Source organism: Orbicella franksi, chromosome 3 (assembly GCF_964199315.1).
Source record: "Orbicella franksi chromosome 3, jaOrbFran1.1, whole genome shotgun sequence".
Lineage (NCBI taxonomy): Eukaryota > Metazoa > Cnidaria > Anthozoa > Scleractinia > Merulinidae > Orbicella > Orbicella franksi.
Window position 1 is genome coordinate 23,416,815 of NC_138147.1, and position 19,868 is coordinate 23,436,682.

At 36.8% G+C, this 19,868-nt stretch overlaps 1 protein-coding gene across 1 annotated transcript; it reads left to right on the forward strand.

Annotated features, from left to right (window-relative positions):
* Nucleotides 1-1,481: 1,481 nt before the first annotated feature.
* LOC145481702 (inhibitor of growth protein 5-like) lies at nt 1,482-19,359 on the forward strand. The gene is made up of 10 exons (XM_081460227.1): nt 1,482-1,695; nt 4,158-4,229; nt 6,802-6,968; nt 11,975-12,074; nt 12,881-12,916; nt 14,335-14,404; nt 15,729-15,846; nt 17,089-17,127; nt 17,408-17,469; nt 18,282-19,359. The coding sequence occupies exons 1-10, from the start codon at nt 1,659-1,661 to the stop codon at nt 18,319-18,321; spliced, it is 741 nt and encodes a 246-aa protein (XP_081316353.1). The 5' UTR covers nt 1,482-1,658; the 3' UTR covers nt 18,322-19,359.
* The last annotated feature ends 509 nt before the right edge of the window (nt 19,360-19,868 follow it).

Genomic DNA, 19,868 nt, shown 5'->3' on the forward strand with positions numbered 1-19,868 from the left:
CAAACACTCCGATATATGATTGAACAGAACCAAAAGATATGCGAGTCAAAAATCAATGCAAAAACAAGAATAAGAAAAAAAAAGTACTCAGTCTGCACAGTCTGCATGGTCTGCATGGTCTGCGTTTTGGAGTGACCGCTTTTTCGCGCACTGTTTTTCGCGCTGTGCCCCAACTAAGGGACTGTGCAATAATTACCTGGAAAGGGGGCTTGGAAAATTAGAGGGGGGGGGGCATAGGAGAAAATGATAACAAGAGAGAGGGGGGGGGGTTGGATGTAAAATTTAATACATACAAGGGGGGCATTACTTTTTCATTCCTTTTTGCATAGTGGAAAAGTAGTGGAAGAGTTATTACAGTTCAAATATAAATGCTAACATTGGAATAAATCTGACAAATTTATCAACTCTAAGGTGTTCTGATCTATGAACTGTTGTTTTCCTATCTGAAGAAAGGTCTTAGCAAGAGTTATGTTCCCAGTACAACGTGGACGAGACTACATGTAAAAGTTAGGTACAGCACCTTGAGTTCCCGAATGCAAAGGCCAAAAAAGGAGTAAGAGAAAGGAACCCTTGTCCGCTAATTTCTTGGACAATTGAAAGAGATGTAAAAGCGCTTACCAACAAGCAGCTGAAAATGTATCTAAAGCAAAAAGGTCTTAAGATAAGTGGAAGCAAGGCTGAGTTGATTGATCGAGTTCTCACCCATGCACGCTGGAACCTTAGTGCCAGAGATGCTGTAGAAGATGAGGATTCTCTCAATTCATGCGAAGACGACACAAGCTCAGAGTCCAGTGATTCTGATGACTCTTCAAATGACTGTTCGACATACGTCGAAGAGTCATTTGAAGTGATGTTTGTACCGGATCGGAGGACGAACTCCAAGAAGTAAACTAGGCATGAGGGAGTCAATGGGAGGAGACTTTTTTCAAGTGGGTTGTGCGGGGGGGGGGGGGGGGGAGGCCGGCGGCGGGTAACCTTTATATTATCATTATGTGAGGGGGGGGGGTTGAAATTAATTTTTGCTTAATGAGAGGGGGGTATGACTTGGTTTTGGGGCATTTTTCATCCATTTCCCAGCTCCTTTAGAAATAGTGACACTTTCGATACAGGCCTTTACAGTTCTTAAACTTTCAAAAGAAAATAAAAATTGAAACTGATAACGTAGAAAAATGTCAACATGTCGGGCATAGCCCTTCTTCACTTCCACAGAAGATATGCTTTTGTGAGTTTTCACGGGATGACACTGACATTTTTCCACGTTATCAGTTTTCAATTTTTATTTCCTTTTGAAAGTTTATACCCATGTAAGTGTCTCACGCATCAACTGTGGATAACTTTTTTGTTTCGTTTTTTTTTTTTTTTTCAGCCTACACATTTGTCTACTCTTTACAGTTCTTGACGATCGTTTTTTTTCCCGCGCCTGCGGGACTTCTTGCGAATGAACCCGCCACTAGCGTCACGTGACAACATCCCATGATACTATTCTCGGTGTTATGGCTGCAGAAGAGTCTTCAAAAGTGACGTTGCTGTGAAAAGCCGGGCTGAATCTACGGTTATTTCCCTAATATTGCAACCCTTTGTTGTCAAAACAAACGTTCTTTTCCTTTTTAAAAGGCAGCATTTAGATATAGGACAATCCAGGGACGAGATTCGGGGCCATGGCGGCGAATATGTACCTGGAACATTACCTTGATAGTAAGTACTGAATCCCGCCACAATTCGACCATTTCACCCTTATTTGCATTTGGTAAAAAAACTAATCGATCTACCTATCGACAGCTGTTGAAGGTTTGTGTTCTTTTGCAAAGTTAACACGTTATGTCGAACCGCAAAGTCGTTTATAGATTGTGGAATCTGATTGAGCTATAAAGCTAAAATTTGGTACTGTGTTAAATTCGTGTGGTAAATGCAAGAATCTCACTTCAATGATTAGTAGCTAGTTATGCTTAAGAGCTGTGTTTAATATCGACTTGATTTCAAGTAAACTTGAGGCTCATTTCCATGTTGATTAACTACGTCCGTTTACATGTATATTGCTGTATTTGTATATAATGTAATTATCGACTTTAAAAGCTCTCACATTTATTGAGACTTAAATGTCAATGACAGCAGACGTGTAAGGGGTTTCCCCCGTAAAATTTACAAATTACGGCCAGCTTTTTATGCGTCTGCCCTCTTATGAGTGATAAATTTTATCATAACACTGTCAAAATAGCTCAGTGGAACTAGCAAACATAGCCAAAGGATCAACAGGCTCATTTGACAATTACGTTACATGTTTGAATTTATTGTCACTAAGAGGACAACCAAAAAAAAAATCAAAACAATTAGTGTCTACTTCAAAATGCTAGGTAAAAGTGTTAAAGAACCAAAATATGTTCTAGCCAAAATGATTCTGAAATTCACGACATCATGAACTTTAAACTACATACAATAACTTGAGGCTTGAATAAAAAAACTGAATTTCTATAACTATCCTTTATTCCATTCCAAAATTCTTGTTAGCATTTTGAGTTATTGCCAACTTTAGTCCACTCCCATAAAATTATTTTGAACACAGCAAAATAAACCAGTTATTCTATTCACAGGTCTACATCAAACATTGACTAGTATGAGTTTTTCACGCTATAGTCAGTTAGTGTAAACACGGACTACAGACTGTAGACCGGGAGTAAAATGCAGACTGAGGGTAACATATAGACTGTAGACTTTTTAACCGAATCGGGTTATCATTTCCATCGTTGAGAGCTAACCAACAAGCTAACCTAAGCATTATTCAGGCTAACCTAAGTGATATTCAGGCTCACCATACCCAAATTCACAATTAACCAATCAGAAGCTGTGTCTACTCTCCTGATTTCCTGCAATCATGTATCACCCTGAATTTTTCTATTAAATTGCATGACACTGAATTTCTTTAATCAATCACATCATGTAAAAAGGAATAAGTACGCTAAGCTAATATTTAAGCTAATGTAAGTATGATGATCAATCATGTCCTCATATCTTTCTCTGGAGTTCAAATATACGATCTTTCATATATTCACTTGTATTCTTCACCATCTTCGGGTATATTACGAACTCACAAAGTGACCAGCTCCCAGGTGGTTTGATAGCTCAGTTGGTGGAGCACTGCACCGGTATCGCAGAGGTCATGGGTTTAAATCCTGTTCAGGCCTGAATTTTTTTCAGGCTTTAATTTCACAACTGCTTAAGTTGTATGTATAACTGCAATGATCAATCATGTCTTCATATCTTTCTCTGCAGTTCAAATATATAATCTTTCATATATTCACTTATAAGCTAATATTGTAAGATTTCAACCTATCAGATATATTAGTGAACATTATTATGTTGCATCCAATGTTTTTTATTGCAGAATAATAACAATAATAATACTAATAATCGTATCTATAACAAAATTCTTGATCGTGATTGGTTCTCTGCGCACCTATTTGTCATGTAATCGGCACGCAATTACATGGGTGTCCAATCACAGGTATCCAATTTGAACTTTTTGTAATTGGATACCCACATGATTCCCATGTCGATTACGTCGCTTTATTGGCTTCCTTCGCAATGTTTCCTACAGCTTTCAAAACTTATGAAAAGTGCTACAGACGTGTTCGCTCAAAAGAATTTTTCTAAAGACATTTTAATTCCCAAATTTGTTAATAAATAGATACTATTAATTAGTAATATTTGGAGTGCACCTCGTGTAGTACAATTCAGTAAGAAATCATACTTCTAACTTCAAATCGGCCTTGAGCTTTGCGCTTGTCCGATTTTGAAATTACTCGCGCAATTTCTCCCTGAATTGTACTCCACTCAGTCTAGTTACTATTACTACTACTGCTACTACTACTGCTGCTGCTGCTGCTGCTGCTGCTGATACTGATACTGATTATCTAACTACCATAGACTTCTGGAGTTTTATAAACGTACATTAAACTCAGCCTGACTAAACTTCTTTCATACATATTGCAATTTTCCACCTTTCAATAGCCTGTAAAAGGTGGGACAAAACTTGTGATGACATCATCTGTCTGTCAGTGAAAAGTAACCAATTAGCAGGCAAGAAATTTGCAGTGATTGTAAAAATTTAAGTGAGTTGTGTTTTTGTTGTGATTCATACCATGCATTGTTTTATCACTCAGGTATTGAGAACCTTCCATTTGAACTTCAAAGGAACTTTACTCTTATGAGAGAACTTGACCAGAGAACTCAAGGTAAGCTAAACTAGCTTATTAGCTAGATGGAAGAAAACAATTTCTTTACAAATTCAAGCAACTCCCCTGCACAGATGTACCCTCCATTGGCACAATTTTTTGTCACATGGTGGCACAAGCACTCCTCTCAACTTAGGTAGATAGATAGATAGATAGATAGATAGATAGATAGATAGATAGCCTTTATTTTAAAATGATGAGTAATAAAGCTAAAAAGCTTTTGGGGTCATTTGTACTTAAAGCTAAACTATTTATAAACTATAGCTAGAAAAAACTACATTGAAAATCTAAAAATCTAAAATCAAGTATATACAAACTCTTCGAATCTAAAACTACAAGTTGACAGAGATATCACCTTGAAAGTTAAAAAGTCATTAAAAATGTCTGAAGAGTTAATTTTCAACCTAAGGTCACTATATCAAGGCTATCATGTTTGTATGTTTTAGTATGTCACAGGGTTGAACCTCTGTACGGTACAGAATCTTTCATGTCAATGAGTCGCTTGCCCATTTAATAACTTAAAACCTGCTCTTTTGGATCACTTAAAATGTGTGGCAATCTGTGAACATGTTTTCTATTGTTGACAGCAAATTAAGGCAAATGAGGTGTTGAGGTAAAGTTCACAGAAAGGTGACCAGCAAAAGGAGTTATTTGCCCCCTTCTGGTTAGAATTCCTTGTGTGAACTTATCAAGACTATTATTAATGTAAATGATATTAAGATATTTACAGATTTTTCAGTGCAAATCCTTCCCTGTTAATAAGAACTTATTTGAGTTATATATAAGCTTAATAAATTTTATGAATCAATCATTTGTTTCTTGCGAGGGGGACATTGGAGATGGATTTCTACTCCTGCAATCTTGTTTCATTTATAGTGTTGTAAATCCCCTTCTAAAATGCCTTTGGAATTGGTCTCATTTAGAAGTACAAATTGCATGTTGGCTGAGGAACATAATGTATTAGGCATATTGTAGGACAATGAAGTTTAATTGTAGAACTTTGCCCTTGGTACCTGGTCTCAAAATATAACCCCTCTCTCCTGTATACAAACTGTGCTCTTCCACTGTTGAGTTTTACATCCTTCTTCAGAGACATCACACAGGATTGGTCCCTTGCACATTCCTGTCAGGTATCATAGGAATGTTACTTGAGAAGTTCTTAACTTCTAATAGGGATTATAAATTGTGATCAAGTTAAACTCTTATTTAAATTGCTGCAAAATGAACCTGTAGTATGTAGTTAAGAGTGTTGGCACTCAGGAATCTTATTAAGATCTAAACATCTTTGTTCATTAATGACCTTGTAAGGTCTTCCTAGATTCTAAGGAAACTCAATCCTAAACTCAAATGTTGATTGGATTACTTAAGCCTGACTTACCAGGCATGGTCAGCAGCACGTTAGGATTTGGAGGATTACCCTCCATGTAAAAGTTAAACTGCTTTTAGAAATAGTTCTTATTGTTCTTCAGCAGTAATGTTTTCCTCCACTTTACTCAATTACCTACACATCTTTCACCTGTTCTGGTGTTGTCAGAGGCTTGAAAAAGTGCAGAAAACAAAAATTAAGTCATAACTTACATGAAGGGAACCCTGTCTACGTGCCTGTAGGCTGCCAGCTGGCTTGCAGCCAAATGTTAATCCAATCAACATTAAGAGTTTCAGATCAAGTCTTGTTTTGAATATTTGAACTCTTAAAGTTTGAAATAAGGATTAGAACAAAAGTTCCTTTAATAAATTCCTTCTGTCATTAAAGAGAGGAAAATGTAAATTTAGCTGCTTTAGGCTTCAACAGAAGTTTTCTCACTTTCACCAGCAGCCCATAAATTATAGCTGTGTGTTACTGTTCTTAGAAAAGCTATGATACAAATAAAATTATAGTAAACTCAAAACACATTACAATTGAACATTAATAACATTTTTGCTGCTTTACCTGAGCAGCAAAATAATGTTGTGACTGTTGATTATTAAGTAAACGATAACATACATTTGTATTGTTAAACAGTGAGCGTTGAATGTTTAAGAAAGCCAGTAACATTTTGTCATGTTGTGAGGCAAATTATGTACAGAATGATACAAACTATTTTGTCCACGAAGTTGCACCTTACTGTTTGATATAAGGAAACATTGAATTATTTGCCTGTCACTGTTTTATTTTTAATTTTTGTTTGAGTATGATAAAAATTCAGAGGTGGGCTACTCTTACATGTCAGGCCATGCAGACCAGCAAAAGAAAGTTCACATTAGAGAGTTTAAGCATGACATTTACAGCAGATAGGAAACGGCAGAGATTACGTCTGATTTTTTATTTTGTCTTGTAATCCTCAAATAGATGACAGAAAAATAGAAAAATGTCTCCTACTATTCAGCACAAATACAAATATTTTCACTCTTCTGTACAGACAGCTGGAGACAGACGGCAAAAGTTTAATTTTTGCTGTTTGATGTAACATCAAACTTAATCTCTCTGTTACGTTTTTTTTAATGGAATTTTGTGAGTGGGCATTGGCCATACTTTCATGTATTCTTGTTATAAACAGTAGCTTACATTTAGTTGCCTGGTTTTGATTTATAGATCTGTCAAAGGAAATAAACACAATGTCAGAAGAGTATATGGCTAATGTGCGGAGTATGGATGCTGCTAATAGGACATCGCACTTGAAGAAGATTGAAAATGCTTTTGTTAAGAGTCGTGAATATGGGGATGATAAAGTTCAGCTTGCCATGCAAACATATGAAATGGTCAGTAAGTACACTTGTTTTTCTTTGCATGACCATGGTTGCTCAACATCTAGTTTCTCCTGACTAAACAGTGAATGTGGAATCTTTTTGCTGAAACACATACCCAGTCTTGAAAACTGAGAAACTGGGATGACAGTTGAAGCCTGCTATTTCCAACTCTCAAAGAGAATAAAAAAACCGTTTGAGGAAGGAAATGGCTGAAAAAGCATATCAAAGTGAAAATGGCATCAATTTGAGATACATGAACATTGCAGAGAGAGTGAGATATAACTAAGTTTGAGATCATCATTATCATGTCCTTTTGCCTACAAGGGAAATAGGGCCTTAAGTTTGAGATAAGTAGTGAGGTTTAAGGACGTTCACGCGAACATTTTCCATTCAATAGAATTTTTTTCAAATTTTTACTGTAGTCAGATAATGAGTTACGTTATTACATGAAATTTTCACGACACATTAATTTCGCGAATTTTGTGATTTAAAAAAAATCGTGAAATTTAAGTGATGCGAAAATTAAATGTCACGAAATTAACATGACGCGAAAATTAAGTGAGTCACATTACGTCAATAATTTAAAAAAGCCACTTTATTACCATTACACACATTTATAGCAATCATTTTGAACTATTCTATGGTAATTTTCTGGTCCTCTTCATCACTACTGCTTTCCGTCTCCACTCCAGGTAGCACTTCTTTTGTACAATCCTCAAACTGTTCATTTACTGGCTCCACTATTTGCTTAAACCTTTCAATTGCCTTGTAGACACTGTGACAACATCTTTCTTGTTACTGTTTACATAATCAGTTGCGTTTCTGTTTATTTGGACGTTGTTGATTAAGTTGTTTGATCAAATTCAGGGACATGTTAAATAACATTGACCAAGAAATAAAGTGTGTCTCATTCAAAAACGCAAAATTAAAGTGAGTCAAAATGCAAAATTTTTGCAAAATCGCGAAATTAAGGTGTCGCGAAATATGCGAACCTCAAAATCGCGAAATTAACATGTCGTGAAGATTTCATGTAATAAGGTACTTGTGTCAGAAATGCAAAAAAAATTGGGGGTCACTGACTTCATTTCAGAGATAAGGTGTGTGGAAAACTACCCTGATTTTGAAAAATTGCCGCACATAATTCAGCATGGTCTACAGAGGTTTATATAGTTAAAAATAACGAGGGTGAGTCAACAGAGGCAAACGATCTTAGTCATAAATTGTAGAAATGGGTCTGATGTGTAAATAATTCCAAATGTTACCAACATTTTCACAAAACTTAACCCTTCAAGAGGCATTTGAAACCATCCCACTTGTAGATAAACGAAGAGCTTAAAAGAATGGAATTTGATGGTGCATTTTGCAAAAAATTCAAACTTCTAGTCGATAGATTTTCTCCATTTTTTCATTTAAGGTAGAAAATAGGTAGAGAAAATGATCCATCAAAAGAAAAATAGGGGTCACCAAACGTCCAAGATTGTTAAATCCAGGCAAAGCTGTAGCAATGGCCATCTTTCCTATCATTGTTCATTTTATTACTCTTCTTACACTCTCATGCATGATGTGGCGTGTGAATTTGCGTGCGCAGTAAGGATGCGCAGAAACAATTAACGCAAACGTCCTTAAGTGTTTGCAGTGCTGTCATTAAGGGCCGTAACCCGTAACACCTGTTACGGCTGAGTTCACTCGATGTTACGGGTGAAGATGTCGATTGATGGTGCTAACATGCCACACTTACCTAATTTATTTTTAAACATTTACCTGTTGAAATAAACATAACTGTTTCTCTGTGTCTTGCCTCCTTGGTTCTACTATTTATATTTTACTCTGGAGATGAACTTTCAGTTTGCTTAATCGTCATGAATTACATTTAGATGCCATTTTAAGCAGCAAAACTTATTACGCCATGCGCTGCTCCTACCTTTTGAGAAATTCTGCTGACTGATGTAGTGTTGTCCAGGCTGATCGATCGTGTTTGGTCCCGCGCGTGTGTAGAGAAAGTTATGTTTTAATATGAATAAGAGAAAAGAACCGACGTCAAAACAGCCTGGGATCGACAGATTTTTTTCTAAATCCCAACGGACCGATGGAAATGAGGAAGCTCGCAAAACAGCCGGTCGAGGCGGTCAACAAATACCAGCAATCACAGCTTCAAGTACTGCAAGTACTTCAGCCGCACGTGGGCAGCCTGTAGAACTGAGTATTATGCTACAAAGAGTGGAAGAAAAATTTCACGAGTCTAGAAATGGTAAAGCATTTCATTCTTATTACCACTGTAACGGAAAGAGATGTTCAATGTCTGATCCACCTTATTTGAGCTCCTCTAACGGTAAGATAGCTCGGTAATGTAGAGATGTTATTATGATTTTTATTTCCGGTTTCATTCCCGTTTTATGCATTTGACCATAATAACGAATTATTATAACTGTTAGCAAACATCAAACCATATTGCTGATTATGGACTGTCATTTATTTTTTTTTAAACAAGGAACACTCAAGTCTGTTGGAGATATTTTATAACTTTATTCATTTGATCTCTGTAAATTAAGGTGCATGAATTTGAAATTACGCATTGTGAAAAACAAACAGTACTACAATAAGGACCACTTGCATAGTTTGGTGCAACTAAGATGTTATTTCACTATTTGCTGATGATGTACTATAACATATTATCACTCTGTTTTATCAGCATTTTTGATTAGGAAAATTGCCATTTTCATGCCCTAGAAAGCAGGAAAATGCATTTCCAGGGGTTTCATGTTCAAAAAATTTCTGGGGGGGGGGCATGCCCCCAGTCCCCCCTAGATGCTCAGGCCCTTTCGGGCCTTTGGAGCATGGCCATAGGCCATGTATTTCACTGCTAGGGGTGATAACTTACATCCAACGGCTGCTTCAAAACTTAATGACAGCCCTGAGTTTAGTACTGTCAGAAAAAAAATGAAACTCACTGTAAGAAAGTAATTTTAAAGTTTTGGAGTTTTTCATTTGGCAGGCAATAGCATCACACACAGTTTCTAAAAATAGATTACATCACCAGAGAACCCCCACGTGACTCAGACAAGAATTACAGTCCGGTAGAAGATTTTGTATGGGCAGGTTGTATTCTAGACCAGAAAATCAGGCAAAAAAGGAAGGATTGGTGGTCTAGGTTCTTGCTTAGCTTAAAAAATGTTAGAAAGCAAACACTTCTGCCATGGGTGATGTAAAACGGATTCAAGGTGTCCAAAAAAGAGCCTAAATGTCACAAATTGCTCGAGGATCTTACAAAGCCGCAGTGACAGTCGGACAGATCTCAAAACCATCAGGAATTGGATGTCAAGAAGTAATTTAGCATGGCAGTTGCGACTAGCCGATCAGAAAACTTCACAGGGAAACATATTACAAAGAAGCGGAAGAAACTTATGCATTGTTTATCCTGGTCTTGAAGAGAAGTCTTATGAGCTGACTTATTTCCAGAAATTCCCAAATTTGACAACCTGAGCCATCCACTCAAACGAATACAGTAGAACAGAAGGATATAATTATTATACCTGAGACAATTCCAAACGCATGGTAGAATTAGGTTTACTGTGCAATATAGAGGACCTAGACTTTAATAGAGCCATTTATTCGACCACATAAACGAATCTGTGACTGTTAGCAGACCTCAACTGTATATATTTCATAGATATGTTTGGCGCAATACGTGTAACATAAATAGCACAGGGCTAAAACTGTTTTTTATGTGCCAAGACAGAGTGGGCCAGTTTCATCACAGCAAGGCAAAAAATCGGATTGAATCTATGGTATTTCTTTATGGTATTTCTTTGCTGGCTTGCTGGCTTGCTGGCTTTCCTGTGAGTGATACACCTGAATGTCAAGTACAATCATATGATATTTTTTCTCCTAAGGTCTACTAAGGACGTAACGATGCATAAACAGCCTTTGTATTTACCATCATACTTTGCCGCTCTCTTTCAATCTCTGTATTATTATTATTTCAAGGGTTTATGTTGGGAGTTTTCTCTAACATTTTGAGCCAGAGAGGCCATCGACGTGCGAAATTACTACTCATGAGCGCCATTGTTCCATATGTTGCTTTCAAAGAAGTAGTGCATGAAATGGTTTGTTTGTCTGAGTCACACCAGGGGTTAATGTTGTTGTTCCTAGCGAAAGTAAGTTAACCGTGGCGACTTGTAATTGAACCAGAGCTATTACTCAAATACAAACAACTTGTGATGGCGTTAATGGGGGAACACTGCCTTGCGTTTGGTTAGCCCATGCGACTTCCGGCAATAGCGTGACAAAACAACCTCACTTATCTCCCCAGCACTACAAGCTGAATGACAGACAGTACGTGCTGGATCAGACAAGAGTATCAGTTAGCAAGCGATGTTCAAAGGCGATGAAAAAACAACAAGCTTGGGGGAAGTCGCTGCGCAGACTTAACCGCACCACACAGGAGTGACCCTTTGTTTATTATGCAGGAATACATGACCAACCTCGTCTCCAAAGGGAGGGAGGGAGGGAGGGAGCGAAAATTAAACGATAGATTTACAATAAGTAATAGCTACATTGCTTAGACGAACTCAAAATGGACTCTGAACAGTTGTCCGAGCTTTTATATGGAGATTTTCATCTGCTTGTAAGCCAGTAGAAAAGGCTGTACTACTGAACAGCTTACCTTAGCATGTGTAACATCTTAAACATGAATAGTGCTTTAAGGCTTTGCACCAATGCTATGGTACGTTATAACGTTCAGAAGGTAACAAAGCTACAATGTTTTAGGTTTAGCTACAATAAAGCTTACAGTTTGCTGACCTTTGGAATATAACTGCTCAATAGCTCTATAGAAAGTGATGCCGCCATGAACGGCTCATTCAGAACGTACGTTATACTCCATTAACTATATTTTACTGGCGTGACAGTAAAATCTCATTTAAATTTTTGTGATGTCATTTGTGTGTGACGCTATTAATCATTAAGTCCTTGTTTAGGTGTTGTATATTCAGTACAGATGTATTTCTTATTTCCTCAAGGTTGATAAGCACATACGGAAATTGGATGCTGACTTGGCCAGATTTGAATCAGACCTCAAAGAACAACATGCTAAAGAAGCTGGTTTTTCAGATTACGAAAGTAAGTTTTTTTCAGTTTTGATCATTTGACTGAGCTCATTTTGAATGACTTAGTTCAACACAATGTGGTTTTCTTTGCTGGTTTGTTACAAAATTTCTGATAAAACACTGTTAGTACAGTATATAATAAGAAGGCTATTTTTGATTATGTTTTTGGTGTTCTTGAATTATGCTGTTTTCCCTGTCAGTGAAGGCATACATTGTACATGTACATGTTAGTAAAAAAAAATGTTCGGTGTGTAGCCAGGCATGTTAAAAATTGGTAAAAAAGGAAAGGAATTAAATGGTTGTCACTGGCTAAAAATATGGTTATCAGACATTTCGGCCACTACTGTTGCCTTCTTCAGCAAAAGATGGAAAATGGAAATGTTAAACGGCATCCTGCAGGACGCCGTTTAACATTTGCATTTTCCATCTTTTGCTGAAGAAGGCAACAGTAGTGGCCGAAACGTCCGATAACCATATTTTTAGCCAGTGACAACCATTTAATTCCTTTCCTTTTTTACCAATTTTTATGTTAGTAAAAGGCTGGTTCTTTTAATAAATTATATTAATAACAGTTATAGAAAAGGAATTTACTGTTTAGTAGTTTGCAATGCTCCAGTGGTTAAATGACAGATAGTTGGAGAATGGACAGCCCTTACTCCTTGTGAGAGATTAGTAGTCATATCCTGTTACATATTTGTGTACACATGTATAACATGCCTGTACATGTGAGATTGTTGGTTTAGAATGTCATGAAACATTTATTAAGCACCTCATTTATAAGACTTTGTAACTTAAATACAAAATTTTCATTTCTCGCAGGTGAATCACCAACACCAAAGCGCAGGAGCAAGTCAAGTAACGTTGTAGTTTAATTCTAAACTATATTGTTTTTAATTAGCTTTTCTTTCATCCTTCTTTGGATAATATGAATTAATGTAAAGTGTACTGTTCTAAGAGCTAGGGGTTTAAACTCCCAAAACCCTCTCACCTGAGAGGACTGGGATCAACCGAGACATCTTAGTGACATTTACACAAAGTATATGGTATTTACATGTATTGAACAGCAGTTTGGTTAGCCCATACAAGTTCTAGTTAGCTTTCACTCCAGCTTACTTGCAGTTAGCTTTCACTCCAGCTTACATGTAGTAGCTTTCACTCTGGTTTGCTTGATGGCAGGGTTCACTCCAGCGCTCTTGCAGTTTCCATGCCTTTCACTCCTGCTTGCTCACAGCTAGCTTTCACTCTGGTTTGCTTGGTGTTACACAGTCACGTAGCTTTCACTCCTGCTTCTGGCTTGCTTCACGGACTGTTTTCTCTCTTGAGCTCAATGTTAAGGTTTATCCCTCTCTGTATTGACTTTGTTCGTTATTTGACGTTCTGGCAGTGCATGACTCACGTCCCGACCCTCTTAGCTGAATAAGGACCACATCTTGGCCATCGACTAACTTTTCTAGCACTTCCAGTTGTAGATCTTTCAATCTTTCGATCTTAAACATCTCTCGCATGCTACTTTCATCAATTTCAGACCATCCACCATTGATCTGATGAGATATTTTATGCCCCACAAAATTCTGCAGGCAGCTATCTGATTGGCTGAGACAAACAAAAGAACCCTCACACGTCCAGTTGTGCCTTCGGGGGAGGACAGGCACGGCACAGCACAGCACAGGCTCCTTTCCCGAACAGCGGCTGGTAATGAAGCCTAGCTTGTAGTTAGCTTTCACTCAGGTTTGCTTGTTGGTAGCTTTGGCTTCTGCTTGCTGGGCAGTAACCTGGTATAGCATCCCATCCACAGGAAGTAGCTATACTCCTGTGTGCTGTTGCTTCTTATCACAGGCCTGGGATAAAGTTGGACAAAGTGAGGCAGTTTGGCGTGAATGCAGACTACCTGATTATCTTTGCTACTAATACTGATCCAAAAAACTATACATGGCTCAAATCTAGAAGAAATATTGGGTTTGTAAAATTTCTGTTACTGTAGTTGAACGCTTAAAAACTGGTGGCAAGGAAAGTAAAACACGGCAGTAGTCTTTACTTGTTGGTTGCTAGGGTTGTACTTGATGGTGATGTGGTCCGCTCTGTGTTACTTTGTATTATGGCACTCCTACCTGTAAATCGTTTGAAATTATTGCCTTTTGAATATGTAAGCATCACGAGCAAGCTGACCTGTGGTTTGTAGTTTTCCAATAACATAGCTGCAAACAAATAGGTTACAGTACGTGTACATGCATATCCATCACAATGTCTGTGACAGCATTTCATTTGTGTTCTAGGTGGAAGAAGTAAAGGAGGTGGAAGAAGAAAGCAAAAAGATGCTGAGGAGTCAGCAAGAAAAAAGAAAAAGTAAGTGTACCAGGTCACTGTGGTTAAATTTAAGAAATGCAAGTAATCAAATATTGGTGTAGTAACAGTTAGTAAACTATTAAATCTCCTCGATGAGAATTAAAACACTACTAAACTTTTAGATTACAGGCAAATGATTTTCAAGTTGTTGATATGGACACTGGCTTATCTGCTTAATGTCATGTATATGATTTTTCATTTGTCACCACTATTATAAATTCAATTATTTATGCTATGCTGATTATATCAAGACATTCAATGAAATGAAATCCTTCTACAGTTAATGGCAATTCCATAAAATTTACAGACTACTTAAAATGATTGTCACACGAGAATGCTTATTTTAATGAGAAGAATTTGAGTATTTGAAGGGGCGTAAGGTTTCTTCACTTTTAACTTGGAAAATATTATTTTCCAAGTTGAAGCAGTGGAGCGATTTCACTCCATCACTCCTTCACTGGGTCACTTCTTGCGTTTTTGAAGATCCGCCCCTTGGGTTTCAAACTTCCGCCATCAAAGACTGTTTTACAGTCACTTGCACTGTGTCAAGTTTGTTATTCTTTGAATTTCTGACGCAAGTACTCTTTATCTTACCGCAGAAATGATCTACATTTAATAGATTTTTGCACAAAAGTTATATATATATCTATATACATGTAGAAGCTAATAATATAAATAGCTCATTTCTCAAAGGTGTCAGTTTATTACAGGTAACCGTACTCTATTGCCGTAAAAGAAGATATTGAAAATCACAAAATTGATGAGCTGTATAAATTTTCAAATGATTCAAGCAGTGATTAAAAGTTTTAGACCTTGCACAGACAAGAGAATTGAGGAGAATTTGAACGACACATTTCGCTATTATTTATACAATATTGTAAAGAAATACACGTAAATACGGACATGGCAAAATGGCATGAACAAATAGTTGATAAATAGAAGAAAAGACATTACATAAGGCTGGGAGTTCTACAATCACTAATGTTGTCCTGGAAAGGGAAGAAAAGAAAAAAAGAAGTTATTACAACACAGGGTATTTGTATGTAGATTTAATATGTACAGTTGTATTCTAAGAATTCACTCAGCTGGTTCTGGAAATTTTCTGCGTTTCATGTGTATGCATTGTTCCCACCTGCGGCCAATTCAGTCACTCTTTTTCCTGGTGAAAAGGCTGCTTTCACAAGGTTTGGTCAATGTTGTTATACTGTTCTTTTCATTAGTTTATAAGCCTCTTTCACTGGAGAATGTTGGCTGTTCTTCCAGTATTCAGCAAATTATAATGATACCAGTCATTACAAGAACTTGTTTGTAATTTGTGTTTTAGAGTCGAGTCTGAAGGTCCCAAATCACTTGCTATTGCTGTTTCTCTTCTGGCACCTGAGGTTCAAGTGCTTGATATGCCAGTTGATCCCAATGAACCAACATACTGCTTGTGTCATCAGGTAAGTGATGCACAAATAAATATCGCCATGATAATTGTAACTACTCAGCTCGTTTAGTTTTTACTATTTTCAGTAGTTTTTTTTTGCTTATTTAAGTTTAATGTCTTCTTTTGCTGAATGATATTATCTGTATTATGCAAAATAAAATGGTTGTTGTTGTTGTTGTTGTTAAGCACCTTCCTTCCAATAAGCACGCCCTTAGTTGAAGTGACCTTCGAGATATTGACATAGAATCGGCTGATTAGACAAATCAAATGAATTGTGAGGTCAGTTCTCTGATTTAATCGTAATGTTGACCCTATTACTACATTTCTTGAGTCAAAGTATCTGTTACCTTGATTAAAAGTGGTGTACCAAATTCAGATGTATACATTTGAAAAAAGAAATAAGCGCGCTGTCCCCAGTAAGCACCGTCCCTTGAGCTACCCAAAGTAGATTAGCACCCCAGGTGTTAAATCAAATCATGTCCATACTGACAAGGCTGGAAAGTAATCTTGTATGTGATTAGCCTCGTACGCAGACGTTCTTACACTTGTCACTCAGTCCTTTTTTTGGCTAACTACAGTACAATGGGTTTTGGGTTAAGAGCACTTCAAGCCGAATTTAAAGGTGTTGTAAACTAGTAACTGGCTTTATGAACAAAATGACCAACAACAACAACAACAACCATTTCATTTTGCATAATACAGGGAATATCATTCAGCAAAAGAATACATTAAACTTAAATAAGCAAAAAAACTACTCAAAATAGTAAAAACTAAACGAGCTGAGTAGTTACAAGAATTATTACGCTTTAAATCGGTTGTAGAAAGAGAGAAAAATATATATAGATATAAATATAAAAAGACATGTAAGTAGTAACAGTACCAGTTAAAGACAGAGCATTGTTGAATTAAGAGCGTTAGTAACTTAAAGAAAAAATACTAAGCTAGCATTAAGCATAAGAACTTACAAACTGCTTGGTCAAGGTTTGTTTAAATAAACGCGGAGATAAACTTTTTGTCTCTTCATCCAAATTGTTTCAGATAGAAGGACCAGATAAATGTAGATTGAATTTACCATAATTAGTTCTAACCTGGTCGATACAATATGTTGACCACCATGTGTACAGCAATACTTGGGCATTATTTTGATACCATTGTTGCAGCATCAGCTTACAAATGATGTTAGTATAATAGCTGAAAAGTGCTAGAGACCATTTCTGGCAGTTCATAGTCTGATGTTTGTTTGAGTTTCATTCAGGTATCATATGGTGAAATGATTGGCTGTGATAACACAGAGGTAAGCATGTAATGATATCAATGTACTCCCTATTGTCATTCACCAGGACCTAATTTCCAGGCTGGAAATCTTTCTGGTTTGGCCTTTGCACAAGACACTTTGTACAACTTTCTGTCTGTCATGTGAGGGATGAACATACTGAAGTGCTCTTATTGTTTGCAGACAGACATACTGAAGTTGTACATTATGTCATAATTTTGCTACATTTGTTGGAAACAATTTCGTGTGTGACTATTTTGGCGCTGAATTTAATGACATTAACTTGCTGTTTCACTTTTAGTGTCCTATTGAATGGTTTCACTTCCCATGTGTTGGACTGACATCAAAGCCAAAGGGAAAATGGTTAGTTCAGATTTTCTTTTGTTGTTGAAGAACTACTTGGGAGGTAATGTCTTTAAGTGGTAGCTTTTTTGAATACCTGACTGAACCTTTAGTTTTCAGAGTAGACTAAAATACATGTAGAACACACAATTCTTATTCCTGATCTTGTGCGCAAAGACGTTATTTTGCCTAGTGGATCTTGACACCCAAAGTGTTTTTTTTTCTTTACCTTTTACGGCAAGCGTGATCACAGTGTAATTCAGACAGTCAACTTACATACATCGTTTTTACTGAATCCTTTGAATCAAGTGTAGGCCAGCTGTTTTCTTAAAGGAGACAAATTATATTGCTCAGAACACCTTTAGTATCAACTGTGACTTCAATTAAAAATGTTTCTTATGCATTATGGGATGTGTGGGTCAGTACTGCGTGATCACACGCAGATAAACTTACCACATGATTCTTTGCCAAGCTACTTAAGTCTGGCATTGTGGCAAATTGCCAATAATATTGACAGTCTACCGAAAAGTGTGCATTTATAGCATTCTTAATTAAACAAATAGACTGTCTACCAGACTGTCTGCTTTCTCTGAAATATGAGTAACAGTGAGAGGTGGGAAGTGCCGTCAGGTACTCTCGCGTCAGTCGTTCGTGCATTCACCCTAAAATAAAAGGAAGAATAATTTGTTATATTTAATGTGGGAAGTATTCAAGGTAGGATGTACATTTGTTGGTCACAAACATACACGTACTCGGCACAGAGGTACATTGTCGCAGAACTGATCAAAATAAATAAAATAATGAGAAATTTGATCTTTTAACGTTCCTTGCAGGTACTGTCCAAAATGTGCTCAAGAGAGAAAGAAAAAGTAATTCAATATGACAGACACTTTGTACATGTTACATGTAGAAGTGGACAGTACAAGACCGCTGTACATCTTGCATTCCCAACACAAAAACACAAACTCTGTTTGTGTATGGCACGCAATGGGTGAACCTTTATCAGATTGTTAATAATCCGGAGAATCGTTCTATTTACACCTGAGACTTAAGTCAACGATCATTCATTGTGCCAGAGGCTTATAACTCCGGATTGAAATGAATTATGTATACATGTATATTCTTCTTAAATAGGACATCCAAAGGTGAACCAACCGTTCAATTCCTGTCCGTTACTCTTTTACCTGTTTTAAGAGCATTTTATCGCTGCGAGAACTCTCTAATCCAGCATGCAGATATTACCCTATTTTTATAGAGCGCTTGTAATATTGACATTTGTTAAATCCGTTTAGCTTTCAGTATAACCAACTCATCAAAAAATGCCTGCTATGAATATTAACACTAATCGTTAACTGTAGAGATTAAATGTAGCTCGCCAAATGCGTCAATTTAGATGTAATTTGAATAGAAATGAAAGCGACTCAGGACGAGACTGGTACGAATAAACGCGATGTAATGTACGAAAGAAACTGGCAGAGATACTTAATTTGAATATGGCACAAAACGTTTCTACGTTTGTTTTCAATGAAGTCCGTTTAGATTTACTTCATCGAAGTGGAGTTAATGTCGTGAGAAAGATTGTTGGGTTAAACTATTGTCTTTAATTTAGTTCCCTAAATTTTTTTTTGTTTGAAGAAAATTTTAAATCCTTACGCAATGTAGTGATTGTCAACCTAGTTATGTAATATAGTGATCAGTAATACGCTAGCGGTAATGTACTTTTTTAACACTAGGTTGATGAATTGGAAGTTTGCTGGTTAGAGGAACCTTGTTTCCATCATGTAATAACTACTCGCTCTTTATAACGCAGCAGTGACATCGCTTTTTAATGTATAAAATTGTCCTCTTCCCAACAGTGGAGGGCTCTGTAAATAGTTATTGACTAAAATGAATAAAACTACTGACTCAAAACCTGCTTTGTGTTCATGTAACTCAGCAGTAACTGAAGTAATTCGAACCTACATTGCAAAAAAGTTCGAACGATTTAAATTTCGAACAAAAAAGGGTCCGAAGATAAAACAGTCCGAAATTTTTAAGCGTCATAAATATTTTCAGTGTAGTAGAAAACTTTTTAGGTACGTACTTTGTTGGGTGATGCCATCACATGTATTCAAGACCAATCACCATGATAGATATTGAACCCAGATTAGGCTTTACTCGCTCTCTTTTATCACAGGAAAGGAAACTTTTTGTGCTTTTATGAAGAACATAATGAGGATAAATTCCACTTGCAATGCATGATTATATAAGCCCGGTTTCAAGATTATTGTATTACCAGTGGTGCTAGTCGTTTCCGCCTCATCGTCAATCATCACAATGGAAAAGTCCTCTTCAGTATCTCTAATCTCCTTTGTAGAGTAAAATGTAGTTGAGAACTGACTGATTAACATACGCAATGGCTTGATAGGATTTGTTATTTT